Below are 15,263 nucleotides of genomic sequence, written 5' to 3' on the forward strand. Positions count from 1 at the left end.
TGAATAGGTGCCTGAACTTATGTCTCCTTGACTTAGGTCACTGTAGATGTATTTTCAATGTCCTGACTGGGCATAATAACAAATCCTGTGTATCATGTAGCCTAATGACTGGCATTAATGCCGGGATGTGGAATTGTCGTACCAGATGTCCAGGCAGTTGATTTTTCGTGATAAAATCCCATTCCAGCCCTTGGTGTGCAATCTCACGATGATCGAGTCCAGAGCTTGTATTTCTGACATCCATGCTGCCGTAGCAGGTACAAACTGCATTGTCTGTGTCAATAGATCGAAGGATGTCCAATATAGAGGCTCGTAAGTATCTCTAGTGAGATGTTGAGGTACAACATTCAAGTTCCAAGCTGGTGCCTTAAATCTGCGTTGTTGGTCTTACAGCTTGAACGAGCATAGTAGGGCAATTAAAACTGTTACATTCGTCAGCTTGACCCCAGATCTCCTTGTGATGACAGAGCTGAGTGCCGCTAAGTAGGTCGATAATGTAGAACCGTTAAGTCCTCTAGTATGCTGTAGGTGACATAAGTAGTCCGCTACTTGAGAACGTGTGGCTCTCTTTGCAGTGAAGCCCTTGCGCTTGGTGTATGTCTCAAACTGCATCCATTTACCTTCATGTAAGGAGCAAGTAGTTCTATGTGGAGCTAAGGTGACTGTGTTCGCAGCTCTAGCAGAATATCCTGAGCACAGTAGGGCATTTAAAACTGTCACATTCGTCAGCTTGACCCCCAGATCTGAGTGCCACTAAGTAGGTCGATAGTGTAGAACTGATAAGTCCTCTAGTATGCTGTAGGTGACATAAGCTCTAGCGGAAGTAGATCTACGTGGAGCTAAGGTGACTGTTCGCAGCTCTAGTGGAATATCCTCGATGTATCAAGCAGGCTTAGATACAATCCATATGTGTAGATGGAACGATGTCTGAGCGCTTGTTTGGTCTACGGATGGACGAGTGGGTTCAATCATTCTGGGAGTCTCAGTGATGGTTGTCCTAGTTCAGTGAGTACTGGAAACCATTCTCTCCCTGGCCAGTAGGCATGACAAAAGTCAGTTGCATCATCATAGTGGAGGTGGAGGTGGCAGCATGTAAGCATCCATTCCTTCCCATGAGATACTGAGAGCAACTGTTGCCCATGCAAACGGATCCAGTACTGGCAAATAGGTCTCTGGCAATGTGATGCAAATGTCAGACTGATGAGTCAGAACGCCTCACTGATGTATCCACTCTTTTGGAGATGGTTGTAAAGCAGGCGATATAATGTCTGCCATGATGTTGCATGCACCTGGGATGTGGCATACCTTTAAGTAGAGATTCAAGTCGTTGACGATGTCGAAGAGTTGAAAGGTGAACAGTAGCAGCCTGTGAGATCATGTTGACCCTTGCATATTTGTGGAGTTGTCATGTGGACCATCAGTAGTTTGTTCCTCAATGTGGTCGACCATGGTCATACTGCATTGATTGCAACTTTCATCGCCAGGTGCTTGACTTGACTTGACTTTAAGGAATTCATGATGATCAAGTCCATCATCACCTTGACAATGGTGCACAAGCAGACAAGTCAGCATTACACTAAGTCCAAGTTCTCCAGAGTCCAGAGAACGAGAGATAAGAAGTTTAATACCGGGGCGTCCAGGAGGTAAACACTGAAGATCAGGGTCGGAACGACTGGAGTTTTCCACCCTCAGTTGCTCCCATACAACCGTCTCAAGTGGGTGAATGTCTTCAATTCGATTGGTAGAAGCAGGGAATTCTCAACGATGAATACGACATGAGGATTCTTTGAGATGACTGCAACATACCACTGCAAACTACACCTCCGATCACAAGAGATGATGGTATTATCTTCGGGGGAAAAATTCTGACACATCTACCTGGAAGACAATTTGTCTACATCAGCTTCAAGCGGCGGAAGTTTTTTCATGCTCTTTACTCATCTAGACACATGCTCGCCAAACAGCATGGTTACGGACAAACCTAAAAGCTAGCAAGAGTATCACCGTTTGAACAAAATTTCACGATGATCAGTTATCTGCTACACCAGTGATGTCACGTTTACAATCTGACTGGTCCTCAAGAGACAACCCCCCTTGCAGAATGTGATGTTATTTTCCTACTGTTAGGAAGTCGTCTACATTTGACCTACAGTCATTCAACGATGGAAAGATGTCGTTTACACACTAGACTAGCAGTCTACACAGCATCATTTGATTGTTCAGACGGCATTGAGATCTTCTACAGCAGACTCAACGTTGCCTATCAGGAGGCTTGCAGCAACGAATGGCAGTTTCTGATCAGACAGTCAGCCAGCTATAAATAGACTTCCTTGGAATGTCAACACGTTCATAATGAGCAGCGTTGATGATCTGAAGATAAAGAACGACGCATCTTCACGGCATACAAGCTCATCATGAGAGAAGTCAACTACAGTTGGACTTCACTATCAGGCTATTAACTCAGCTCGGATGACTTGAGAATCGAACTCCTCGGGATTCGACACCTTGAGACCATACCTGCTATGGTAGACTCGCCAGTCAACGTTTGCGCAGGAATTTACATATTAGAGCCTGAATTCTACAACTATCTTTAGGTAGACACGTCTCTCCAAGGATGGAATGCCCATCTAAACAACAAGGTTGCAGCAGAATTCTGGAAGAAGGAAGATCACATCGCTTCTTTTAGAAGGGAACTTCAAGGGATTTCAGGTGTTCCACTACCTTCGCCAGGGAAGCAGAGATAAGCAATAAGCATGAGTCAGATTAAGTGTAAAATTTTTTTTTTTTTTCAGAAAATTACATTATCTAGTAGTTGAAGATTAGTCTTGGAGGATGTAGATGACTTCAACTCTTTGGTTAACATGACATCGATTCAGATGACCGCTTCTGGGATTAAGACTTAGTCTTCATATTATCTCAATGGCACCTTCAGGGTATGTCTGGCCTTCACCTTAAACCTGAAAATCAGCAGTAGTCAGCACATAGCTACCAGACGCAATTAGAATCAAACTGCCAGACATGACTTGAGAGAGCCTATGTAAATAATTTTTAGCATGTGTTTGAATAGTAAACGAATACAATCAAAATTCTTACCAAGTTCACATCGAACACTGGAAGAACAGAGAAGTTTGCAAGTAGTATATAATGATACAGAACAGGCGCAGACAGCCATAACCTACACCAGGAGTACGATTGCATCAGTAAAAACATAATCTCACATGATGAAATACATGTTCAACAACTGCTCAAAAATTAATAAATTTATCCACAATTTCATATCAAAATGATAATTATTACAGACCCAAGACTGCAAAATTGGACTGCTAAAGGAATGAACTATAAAAGAATATTAAACACCATATACGTACTCAAGTTGACTCCAACTGTCTCATCAGGCGATGGAGGAGAGAGTGACAAACATGGCTGGTTATGTGACCAATGTGCCAGGAAACGGGGAGGCTTCCTGTGGGTGAGGGTGACTGTACATCCACTTCAATGAAGGGGACTTCAAGGGATTTCAAGTGTTCCACCATCTTCACATAGACGGAGGAGATAAGCAAATAAGCATGAGTCAGGATAAGGAAAAGATATGATAACTTGTCATGGTACTAGGCTTTGGCATTTCAGTTTGTAATTCCGTTAGTGTGGTCATGTAAGAAATAGATGAAGTCTGAAGTTCAGCTTCAGTGTTGAGTGTTACCAATGTCCTATATGTGCTGGTATTGACAAGTCTGCTTTTCTTCAGAAATTTCTCCAGCAAACAGGAGGAGTGCGTGGAGCTTGGGATGAGTATGACCATCAGACCTTCCTCAAGTTCAGGAACAGATTCAAGGTATGTGGCATGTGTTCTGGGTGGAGTGTGACCTTCAGATCTCCCCCAAGTTCAGGAACAGATTCAAGGTGTGTGGTGTGTGTTCTGGGTTGAGTGTGACCTTCAGATCTCCCCCAAGTTCAGGAACAGATTCAAGGTATGTGGTGTGTGTTCTGGGTTGAGTGTGGAACAGCTTCTAGGTGAGGAGCGGGTGTGCATTATTGAGTATAACCATCAGATCTTCCTCAAGTTCAGGATGAAACTCAAGGGGGGAAATGCGTGTTCATGATATGTTTAGTTCGACAATACACCTCTACAATCTTTCATAGTATTGTTTGATATGATGTTTTCATCCACTGAGTAAAACAAGTGGCTGTTCATCTTCCTGTGTGATAAATTTCCTCAAATCTGTGAAGTTCTGCTGTTGTCTGGTTTCAGGGAAAGAACATATTTGTGCAGCATCTGATTCCAGCACTGCCGACAAAACGGGAAGATGAAATCCGTGACCATGAGTCTTGGTATCAGGAATACCTCTTCTTAAATGATGTCAAGAAGGATGCTATAAAAGCATGGAGACAAAAGAAACAGGTAAGCTGAGGCAGGTATCTAGTCGTAAAACAGTTCAGCTACACATGGATCTGATGGCATTCCATATTGTGTCACATTAGACAATGTTTTGACAACCAATATCATGGTTGAGGACATCACACTGAAAACCTTTGGGGAATCAAATCTGGATCTTCAGCATTACGAGTAGGATGCTTTAAGCATTCAATTACCTCACTGCCGCTATATTACCGTATATTTAACTACGCGGAATGATGCTTCTCTATGCTGCTTTATGCTATTCTATGCTGGTAAACAATTGTGCTTTGCTGTAGGGTGAGAGGGAGGAACTGCTGGCCCATGCTGATGAGGAGGAGTTGGAGGAGGAAGAGGAGGAAGAGAAGAAAAAGGCTCAGCTGAAGGAGAAGGTTGAGAAGGAGAAGAGGGAGAGATTCTCACATCTTAATGCATGGAAGGTGGGTTACCATAGTTAACCAGCCATTCCCTAGTGAGCTGGAGCATGCCAAGATCTAGGTATAGGGAGACCTGGAGGTGTCCAGATATAGGAGCAGGATCCATGCAGACAGATGTCTACCAGCTATCTTGGTATAGGGAGACCTGGAGGTGTCCAGATATAGGAGTAGGATCCATGCAGACAGATGTCTACCAGCTATCTTGGTATAGGGAGACCTGGGGGTGTCCAGATATAGGAGCAGGATCCATGCAGACTGATGTCTACCAGCTATCTTGGTATAGGGAGACCTGGAGGTGTCCAGATATAGGAGCAGGATCCATGCAGACAGATGTCTACCAGCTATCTTGGTATAGGGAGACCTGGAGGTGTCCAGATATAGGAGTAGGATCCATGCAGACAGATGTCTACCAGCTATCTTGGTATAGGGAGACCTGGGGGTGTCCAGATATAGGAGCAGGATCCATGCAGACTGATGTCTACCAGCTATCTTGGTATAGGGAGACCTGGAGGTGTCCAGATATAGGAGTAGGATCCATGCAGACAGATGTCTACCAGCTATCTTTGTATAGGGAGACCTGGGGGTGTCCAGATATAGGAGCAGGATCCATGCAGACAGATGTCTACCAGCTATCTTTGTATAGGGAGACCTGGAGGTGTCCAGATATAGGAGTAGGATCCATGCAGACAGATGTCTACCAGCTATCTTTGTATAGGGAGACCTGGGGGTGTCCAGATATAGGTGCAGGATCCATGCAGACAGATGTCTACCAGCTATCTTTGTATAGGGAGACCTGGAGGTGGCCAGATATAGGAGTAGGATCCATGCAGACAGATGTCTACCAGCTATCTTGGTATAGGGAGACCTGGGGGTGTCCAGATATAGGAGCAGGATCCATGCAGACAGATGTCTACCAGCTATCTTGGTATAGGGAGACCTGGGGGTGTCCAGATATAGGTGCAGGATCCATGCAGACAGATGTCTACCAGCTATCTTGGTATAGGGAGACCTGGGGGTGTCCAGATATAGGAGTAGGATCCATGCAGACAGATGTCTACCAGCTATCTTTGTATAGGGAGACCTGGGGGTGTCCAGATATAGGAGCAGGATCCATGCAGACAGATGTCTACCAGCTATCTTTGTATAGGGAGACCTGGAGGTGTCCAGATATAGGAGCAGGATCCATGCAGACAGATGTCTACCAGCTATCTTTGTATAGGGAGACCTGGGGGTGTCCAGATATAGGAGCAGGATCCATGCAGACAGATGTCTACCAGCTATCTTGGTATAGGGAGACCTGGAGGTGTCCAGATATAGGAGGAGGATCCATGCAGACAGATGTCTACCAGCTATCTTGGTATAGGGAGACCTGGGGGTGTCCAGATATAGGAGCAGGATCCATGCAGACAGATGTCTACCAGCTATCTTGGTATAGGGAGACCTGGAGGTGTCCAGATATAGGAGCAGGATCCATGCAGACAGATGTCTACCAGCTATCTTGGTATAGGGAGACCTGGAGGTGTCCAGATATAGGAGCAGGATCCATGCAGACAGATGTCTACCAGCTATCTTGGTATAGGGAGACCTGGAGGTGTCCAGATATAGGAGCAGGATCCATGCAGACAGATGTCTACCAGCTATCTTTGTATAGGGAGACCTGGAGGTGTCCAGATATAGGAGTAGGATCCATGCAGACAGATGTCTACCAGCTATCTTTGTATAGGGAGACCTGGAGGTGGCCAGATATAGGAGTAGGATCCATGCAGACAGATGTCTACCAGCTATCTTGGTATAGGGAGACCTGGGGGTGTCCAGATATAGGTGCAGGATCCATGCAGACAGATGTCTACCAGCTATCTTGGTATAGGGAGACCTGGGGGTGTCCAGATATAGGTGCAGGATCCATGCAGACAGATGTCTACCAGCTATCTTGGTATAGGGAGACCTGGGGGTGTCCAGATATAGGAGTAGGATCCATGCAGACAGATGTCTACCAGCTATCTTTGTATAGGGAGACCTGGGGGTGTCCAGATATAGGAGCAGGATCCATGCAGACAGATGTCTACCAGCTATCTTTGTATAGGGAGACCTGGGGGTGTCCAGATATAGGAGCAGGATCCATGCAGACAGATGTCTACCAGCTATCTTTGTATAGGGAGACCTGGAGGTGTCCAGATATAGGAGCAGGATCCATGCAGACAGATGTCTACCAGCTATCTTTGTATAGGGAGACCTGGGGGTGTCCAGATATAGGAGCAGGATCCATGCAGACAGATGTCTACCAGCTATCTTGGTATAGGGAGACCTGGAGGTGTCCAGATATAGGAGGAGGATCCATGCAGACAGATGTCTACCAGCTATCTTGGTATAGGGAGACCTGGGGGTGTCCAGATATAGGAGCAGGATCCATGCAGACAGATGTCTACCAGCTATCTTGGTATAGGGAGACCTGGAGGTGTCCAGATATAGGAGCAGGATCCATGCAGACAGATGTCTACCAGCTATCTTGGTATAGGGAGACCTGGAGGTGTCCAGATATAGGAGCAGGATCCATGCAGACAGATGTCTACCAGCTATCTTGGTATAGGGAGACCTGGAGGTGTCCAGATATAGGAGCAGGATCCATGCAGACAGATGTCTACCAGCTATCTTTGTATAGGGAGACCTGGAGGTGTCCAGATATAGGAGTAGGATCCATGCAGACAGATGTCTACCAGCTATCTTTGTATAGGGAGACCTGGAGGTGGCCAGATATAGGAGTAGGATCCATGCAGACAGATGTCTACCAGCTATCTTGGTATAGGGAGACCTGGGGGTGTCCAGATATAGGTGCAGGATCCATGCAGACAGATGTCTACCAGCTATCTTGGTATAGGGAGACCTGGGGGTGTCCAGATATAGGTGCAGGATCCATGCAGACAGATGTCTACCAGCTATCTTGGTATAGGGAGACCTGGGGGTGTCCAGATATAGGAGTAGGATCCATGCAGACAGATGTCTACCAGCTATCTTTGTATAGGGAGACCTGGGGGTGTCCAGATATAGGAGCAGGATCCATGCAGACAGATGTCTACCAGCTATCTTTGTATAGGGAGACCTGGAGGTGTCCAGATATAGGAGCAGGATCCATGCAGACAGATGTCTACCAGCTATCTTTGTATAGGGAGACCTGGGGGTGTCCAGATATAGGAGTAGGATCCATGCAGACAGATGTCTACCAGCTATCTTGGTATAGGGAGACCTGGAGGTGTCCAGATATAGGAGGAGGATCCATGCAGACAGATGTCTACCAGCTATCTTGGTATAGGGAGACCTGGGGGTGTCCAGATATAGGAGCAGGATCCATGCAGACAGATGTCTACCAGCTATCTTGGTATAGGGAGACCTGGAGGTGTCCAGATATAGGAGCAGGATCCATGCAGACAGATGTCTACCAGCTATCTTGGTATAGGGAGACCTGGAGGTGTCCAGATATAGGAGCAGGATCCATGCAGACAGATGTCTACCAGCTATCTTGGTATAGGGAGACCTGGGGGTGTCCAGATATAGGAGCAGGATCCATGCAGACAGATGTCTACCAGCTATCTTTGTATAGGGAGACCTGGGGGTGTCCAGATATAGGAGTAGGATCCATGCAGACAGATGTCTACCAGCTATCTTGGTATAGGGAGACCTGGAGGTGTCCAGATATAGGAGGAGGATCCATGCAGACAGATGTCTACCAGCTATCTTGGTATAGGGAGACCTGGGGGTGTCCAGATATAGGAGCAGGATCCATGCAGACAGATGTCTACCAGCTATCTTGGTATAGGGAGACCTGGAGGTGTCCAGATATAGGAGCAGGATCCATGCAGACAGATGTCTACCAGCTATCTTGGTATAGGGAGACCTGGAGGTGTCCAGATATAGGAGCAGGATCCATGCAGACAGATGTCTACCAGCTATCTTGGTATAGGGAGACCTGGAGGTGTCCAGATATAGGAGCAGGATCCATGCAGACAGATGTCTACCAGCTATCTTTGTATAGGGAGACCTGGGGGTGTCCAGATATAGGAGCAGGATCCATGCAGACAGATGTCTACCAGCTATCTTTGTATAGGGAGACCTGGAGGTGTCCAGATATAGGAGTAGGATCCATGCAGACAGATGTCTACCAGCTATCTTGGTATAGGGAGACCTGGAGGTGTCCAGATATAGGAGCAGGATCCATGCAGACAGATGTCTACCAGCTATCTTGGCATAGGGAGACCTGGAGGTGGCCAGATATGGGAGCAGGATCCATGCAGACAGATGTCTACCAGCTATCTTGGTATAGGGAGACCTGGGGGTGTCCAGATATAGGAGCAGGATCCATGCAGACAGATGTCTACCAGCTATCTTTGTATAGGGAGACCTGGGGGTGTCCAGATATAGGAGCAGGATCCATGCAGACAGATGTCTACCAGCTATCTTTGTATAGGGAGACCTGGAGGTGTCCAGATATAGGAGCAGGATCCATGCAGACAGATGTCTACCAGCTATCTTTGTATAGGGAGACCTGGGGGTGTCCAGATATAGGAGCAGGATGCATGCAGACAGATGTCTACCAGCTATCTTTGTATAGGGAGACCTGGAGGTGTCCAGATATAGGAGAAGGATCGATGCAGACAGATATCTACCAGCTATCTTGGTATAGGGAGACCTGGGGGTGTCCAGATATAGGAGCAGGATCCATGCAGACAGATGTCTACCAGCTATCTTGGTATAGGGAGACCTGGAGGTGTCCAGATATAGGAGCAGGATCCATGCAGACAGATGTCTACCAGCTATCTTGGTATAGGGAGACCTGGAGGTGTCCAGATATAGGTGCAGGATCCATGCAGACAGATGTCTACCAGCTATCTAGGTATAGGGAGACCTGGGGGTGTCCAGATATAGGAGTAGGATCCATGCAGACAGATGTCTACCAGCTATCTAGGTATAGGGAGACCTGGGGGTGTCCAGATATAGGAGCAGGATCCATGCAGACAGATGTCTACCAGCTATCTTTGTATAGGGAGACCTGGGGGTGTCCAGATATAGGAGTAGGATCCATGCAGACAGATGTCTACCAGCTATCTAGGTATAGGGAGACCTGGGGGTGTCCAGATATAGGAGCAGGATCCATGCAGACAGATGTCTACCAGCTATCTTTGTATAGGGAGACCTGGGGGTGTCCAGATATAGGAGCAGGATCCATGCAGACAGATGTCTACCAGCTATCTTGGTATAGGGAGACCTGGGGGTGTCCAGATATAGGAGCAGGATCCATGCAGACAGATGTCTACCAGCTATCTTTGTATAGGGAGACCTGGAGGTGTCCAGATATAGGAGCAGGATCCATGCAGACAGATGTCTACCAGCTATCTTTGTATAGGGAGACCTGGGGGTGTCCAGATATAGGAGCAGGATCCATGCAGACAGATGTCTACCAGCTATCTTGGTATAGGGAGACCTGGGGGTGTCCAGATATAGGAGCAGGATCCATGCAGACAGATGTCTACCAGCTATCTTTGTATAGGGAGACCTGGAGGTGTCCAGATATAGGAGCAGGATCCATGCAGACAGATGTCTACCAGCTATCTTGGTATAGGGAGACCTGGAGGTGTCCAGATATAGGAGCAGGATCCATGCAGACAGATGTCTACCAGCTATCTTGGTATAGGGAGACCTGGAGGTGTCCAGATATAGGAGAAGGATCCATGCAGACAGATGTCTACCAGCTATCTTTGTATAGGGAGACCTGGAGGTGTCCAGATATAGGAGCAGGATCGATGCAGACTGATGTCTACCAGCTATCTTGGTATAGGGAGACCTGGAGGTGTCCAGATATAGGAGTAGGATCCATGCAGACAGATGTCTACCAGCTAACTTGGTATAGGGAGACCTGGGGGTGTCCAGATATAGGAGCAGGATCCATGCAGACTGATGTCTACCAGCTATCTTGGTATAGGGAGACCTGGGGGTGTCCAGATATAGGAGTAGGATCCATGCAGACAGATGTCTACCAGCTATCTTGGTATAGGGAGACCTGGAGGTGTCCAGATATAGGAGCAGGATCGATGCAGACTGATGTCTACCAGCTATCTTGGTATAGGGAGACCTGGGGGTGTCCAGATATAGGAGCAGGATCCATGCAGACAGATGTCTACCAGCTATCTTGGTATAGGGAGACCTGGAGGTGTCAGATATAGGTGCAGGATCGATGCAGACAGATATCTACCAGCTATCTTGGTATAGGGAGACCTGGGGATGTCCAGATATAGGTGCAGGATTGATTCAAACAGATGTCTACCATCTATCTAGGTGTAGGGAGACCTCGGGATGTCCAGATATAGGTGCAGGATTGATTCAAACAGATGTCTACCAGCTATCTAGGTGTAGGGAGACCTGGGGGTGTCCAGATATAGGTGCAGGATTGAGGCAGACAGATGTCTACCAACTATCTAGGAATAGAAAGGACTGATGTGAACAGGGGTCAGGGGGTTTCCAGGTATAGTTGCATGATCAATGTAAACAGATGTCTACCAGCTATCTAGGATTAGGAAGGATTGATGTGGACAGGGGTCAGGGGGTTTCCAGGTATAGTTGCATGATCAATGTAAACGGATGTCTACCAGCTATCTAGGATTAGGAAGGATTGATGTGAACAGGGGTCAGGGGGTTTCCAGGTATAGTTGCATGATCAATGTAAACAGATGTCTACCAGCTATCTAGGATTAGGAAGGATTGATGTGAACAGGGGTCAGGGGGTTTCCAGGTATAGTTGCATGATCAATGTAAACAGATGTCTACCAGCTATCTAGGATTAGGAAGGATTGATGTGAACAGGGGCAAGGTGGATGTCCAGATATAGGTGCATGATCAATGTCCAAAGATGTCTACTGGGTATCTAGGTATAGGAAGGATAAACGTGAATGGATATCTACCACCTATCTTAGTATTGGAAGGATTGATGTGAACAAAGGCTAGGGGAAGCACAGGTGTAGGATTGAAGTGAACAGATTTCATCTGCTATCTAGGTTATAGGTTTGAATTGATGTGAACCGAGGACTGGGGAGATGTCCAGATGTAGGTGCAGAATAAATGTGGATAGATATCTTCTGGCTATCTAGATATAGGAAGGATCGATGTATGGATATCTACCGGCTATCTAGTGACAGACAGGATTGATGTGAACAGTGGCCAGGGTTTTGTCCAGATATAGGTGCTCGATCAATGTAATGTCAACAGGTGTCTACTGTTTGTAACGATGTTGTTTAGCAGATGTTTTAGTTGTGAATATATTGATTCCCACATGCCTTTTGAATGTGTAGGTTCAAAAGGAGCTGGAGAAGGCTCAACAAGAAGAGCGGAGGATCAGGGAAGAGATGGCTCGAGCTAAGAAACAGGAAAATGAAAAGAAACGACAGGTAGGCTGGAAAAATGGAAAGTCTCAAGGAAATGGAAAGTACTTTGCAAATTTTTCTATTTCTTACTGTAAATCCTGAAATTAATTAATGCTTCAACATAAAACACAAAAATATTTTACTTACCTTACCATATGTCTATAGCATATTACCTCAAGCTTCGCTTAGTAGGAGATCTGACAGAGTTGAATTGCTATTCAATCTTGAATGGCTACCTCGAATTCGAGGACTGTAATGATACAGAAGTATCTGGATCTCCCCACTACACATGCGCGCAGACTCCACGAGAACTTCACTTTTACTTCAAGCATCGTCTTGTCTTGACGTGTTTGAGTTGCTACCATTTTCTCTTTTCAGCTAATACAGTTTGATTTACTACGCTATTTACACTGATTCCTTTTATAAGTCCTTGGTGTTTGGGTAGGTAATATGTTTCAGTCTTTGTGTCGATTATATCGTATAAATTCGCTTTCGTACACTTGTTTTGTTTGTCGGCGGATTGGTTTCTGTTGATATTTCTTCCACGTATTTAAGCTTTTGTGTTTCATTTTTTGTCACGTTGCTGTATCTATTGTAATTTTGCTGTCCCTATCGGAGGGGCAGCCATTTCACTTATGACGTATGACCTGACACTTGTGCCTGGTGTCTAAAGGCCCGAAGTCCGGCAAAGATCCTCACCCTGGTGTCCAGATTGTGCTACGGTGTTGTGCCTCTTTGAGCAGCGTTGTGAGGTGTGTGCAAGTTTGACAAGTGCAGAGTTTAAAGTTTTCCTGGCTGTGGTTAGGAAGAAGCAAACTCAGAAGATGTCCCGTTCGACTGCGTCCTAATCAGGATCCAGATTGTCGGTGCCGCAGGTGCCTGGGGCGGGGCCTGATGCTTTGTCGAGAGTGGAGCCAACGCTGATGCAGACGTTGATGCCGTTGCCGATGCCAATGAGCACATCCGTTCACTGCGCCGGTGCCTGTAGGCGAATCTCAATCAGCAGGAGTGCCAGACTTGATAAGTTTGGTGAAAGGGTTGGGCACATCGGCATATGGCGCACCTAGAGGTGCCACTACTGTCACATAGGTACAACGGATTCTACGATCATTGCTAGTACCTATCACTTCGATGACGTCGGGCGCATCTCAGGAGATGACAGCGCCTACTACTATTGCTCCACCATTGGTCCCAGACTTTGCAGCAACTCCAAGAGAGGAGCACATCCGTTTACTGCCCGGGCGCCTGTAGGCACATCAGCAGGAGCGCGGGGCTTGATGAGATAAGCGTAACGGTTGGGCACATTGGCGTATGGCGCGCCTAAAGGAGCCACTACTGTCAACAGCGCTAGAGATCAAGATGCACAGAGGCAGCTGGTCGAGGAGCGCTCTAGAAGAGTGAGAGCAGAGCACGTGGGTGTGAGTAGATCCAGATCGAGAAGCCCCCAGAGCAGCTTGTCAAGCGTTTGTTGGCATTGCCGATCTTCCTCCAGATCTCCGGATCGTCAGGCCAGATCTCTCCATCGTACGAGAAGGAGCAGGCGGTCACGATCCCGGTTGGTGTCACCTCCTAGAGCCTGCCATTCGGTGCCTAGGAAACAGGTGCTGGAGCGCAAGTCAAACGTATTTTCGGATATGGACGAGGAGCAGTATTTTTCCTCGATTATGGGAAAGACCCTGCTCATGTGGAGCATGAAGAGGGCTCGTACCTGCCGCTTTCTGCAATATATGATTGGATCGCTGACAGACTCCCAGATTGCCCTTCTCCGTTGTCAGGTGTGGACAGCGCCTGGACTGTCAGAGTTGATCCGGAGTTGATGATTCCGCCACATCCTATGGTGGCTGACGCCATATCCAGCTTGAACAAGGACTCTGCCAAGTTATGGATAAATTCCACAATTAGGGCACCCAGGTCGAAGAAACAGGACTATTAAAGGTCACATGCAACCAAAAAATGAAACATAATTAAAACACATTTATCACTTATTCGTGACATATAATATACATTGCTGCTTTTAAAAAAACAAATAAACACAATTATAAGCATACAATCGCGATTCAAAAGTGCAATATTTTGTACTTGGGCTTACTTCCCCCGAAACGAAGCCCTCGGGAGACCGAACCCAGTCATAACGGGTGGCTATGCACTGAAGTGTAACGACGGCTTCCGATTGGCTGTTTCATTTGCTGATATGCCGAGGGTTCATTGTGTGTACAGAAAGATGATCTGTTTGATGGGCATTTTAGAAGTATAGCCAGTCACAAGAAAGTAAGATTCTTTATGGATAACAACTTCTTTTTGTGTACTTGATGCGTCGTTTCAATATGGATTCACATACTGTTGTCAAACAAAATCATATACACTAAAAGAAGTCATTATCCATGAAGAATGTATATAGAGATGTTGGGTTTGGAAAATATCTGTTCTCTGAATTTGCGCTCGATCCAATCAAAAATCATGTCAGTAAAGATGGTAAACTACTGGGTGGCTGGAATCTGTCATTCGTCCAAGTACAAAGCAGGACTTACAACTGACAAGAGTTTGCACCAGTTCCCGTCAGATCCAGTCATCCGAAAAAAATGAATGTAGTATGTTTGCAACCCACAGACATAAAAACATGTCATGTGTATCACACGTGCCTAATTCCATAATGTGGCAGACACGGGACTCGGGGGCACGAGTCATAAATCAACTTATTTTCTTTATGTCGTATAGTCTGATAGGTGTTAAGTTCAAATTGCACGTGGTCAGTGATTGAAGCTGTGTATTGCATGTTGTCTTTAGCAGACAGGCAGGTGTGAAAAAACCAGACACTGAGCTTTCTCTGTGACAGAGACTGCTTACCACAATCAACAAGTTTTTTTTACATAACAAGTAGATTATTTACTTGTTTGTGTACACAACCAAGACTAGACTACTGCTCACGACCTCAGACGCTGGGCATGCATATTGTTTCAAGCTCCGCGAACCTATTCACTGCGCATGCGCTATGGACGCAGCGCAGCTGTTGAAACCAGTTTTCCCCCC

The 15,263-nt window shown here is 46.4% G+C and overlaps 1 protein-coding gene across 2 annotated transcripts in view; it reads left to right on the top strand.

Moving 5' to 3' along the window:
* Positions 1–15,263, top strand: part of LOC137278688 (coiled-coil domain-containing protein 112-like) — a 52,731-nt gene that overhangs the window by 13,657 nt on the left and 23,811 nt on the right. For both annotated transcript variants that reach the window (XM_067811197.1, XM_067811196.1), the window contains 4 exons: positions 3,746–3,832; positions 4,250–4,399; positions 4,693–4,833; positions 12,165–12,260. In XM_067811197.1, coding sequence (XP_067667298.1) covers positions 3,746–3,832; positions 4,250–4,399; positions 4,693–4,833; positions 12,165–12,260 — 474 coding nt within the window. The remainder of the gene's footprint in view (positions 1–3,745; positions 3,833–4,249; positions 4,400–4,692; positions 4,834–12,164; positions 12,261–15,263) is intronic.

This window comes from Haliotis asinina, chromosome 3 (genome assembly GCF_037392515.1).
Source record: "Haliotis asinina isolate JCU_RB_2024 chromosome 3, JCU_Hal_asi_v2, whole genome shotgun sequence".
In the NCBI taxonomy this organism is placed as follows: Eukaryota; Metazoa; Mollusca; class Gastropoda; order Lepetellida; family Haliotidae; genus Haliotis; species Haliotis asinina.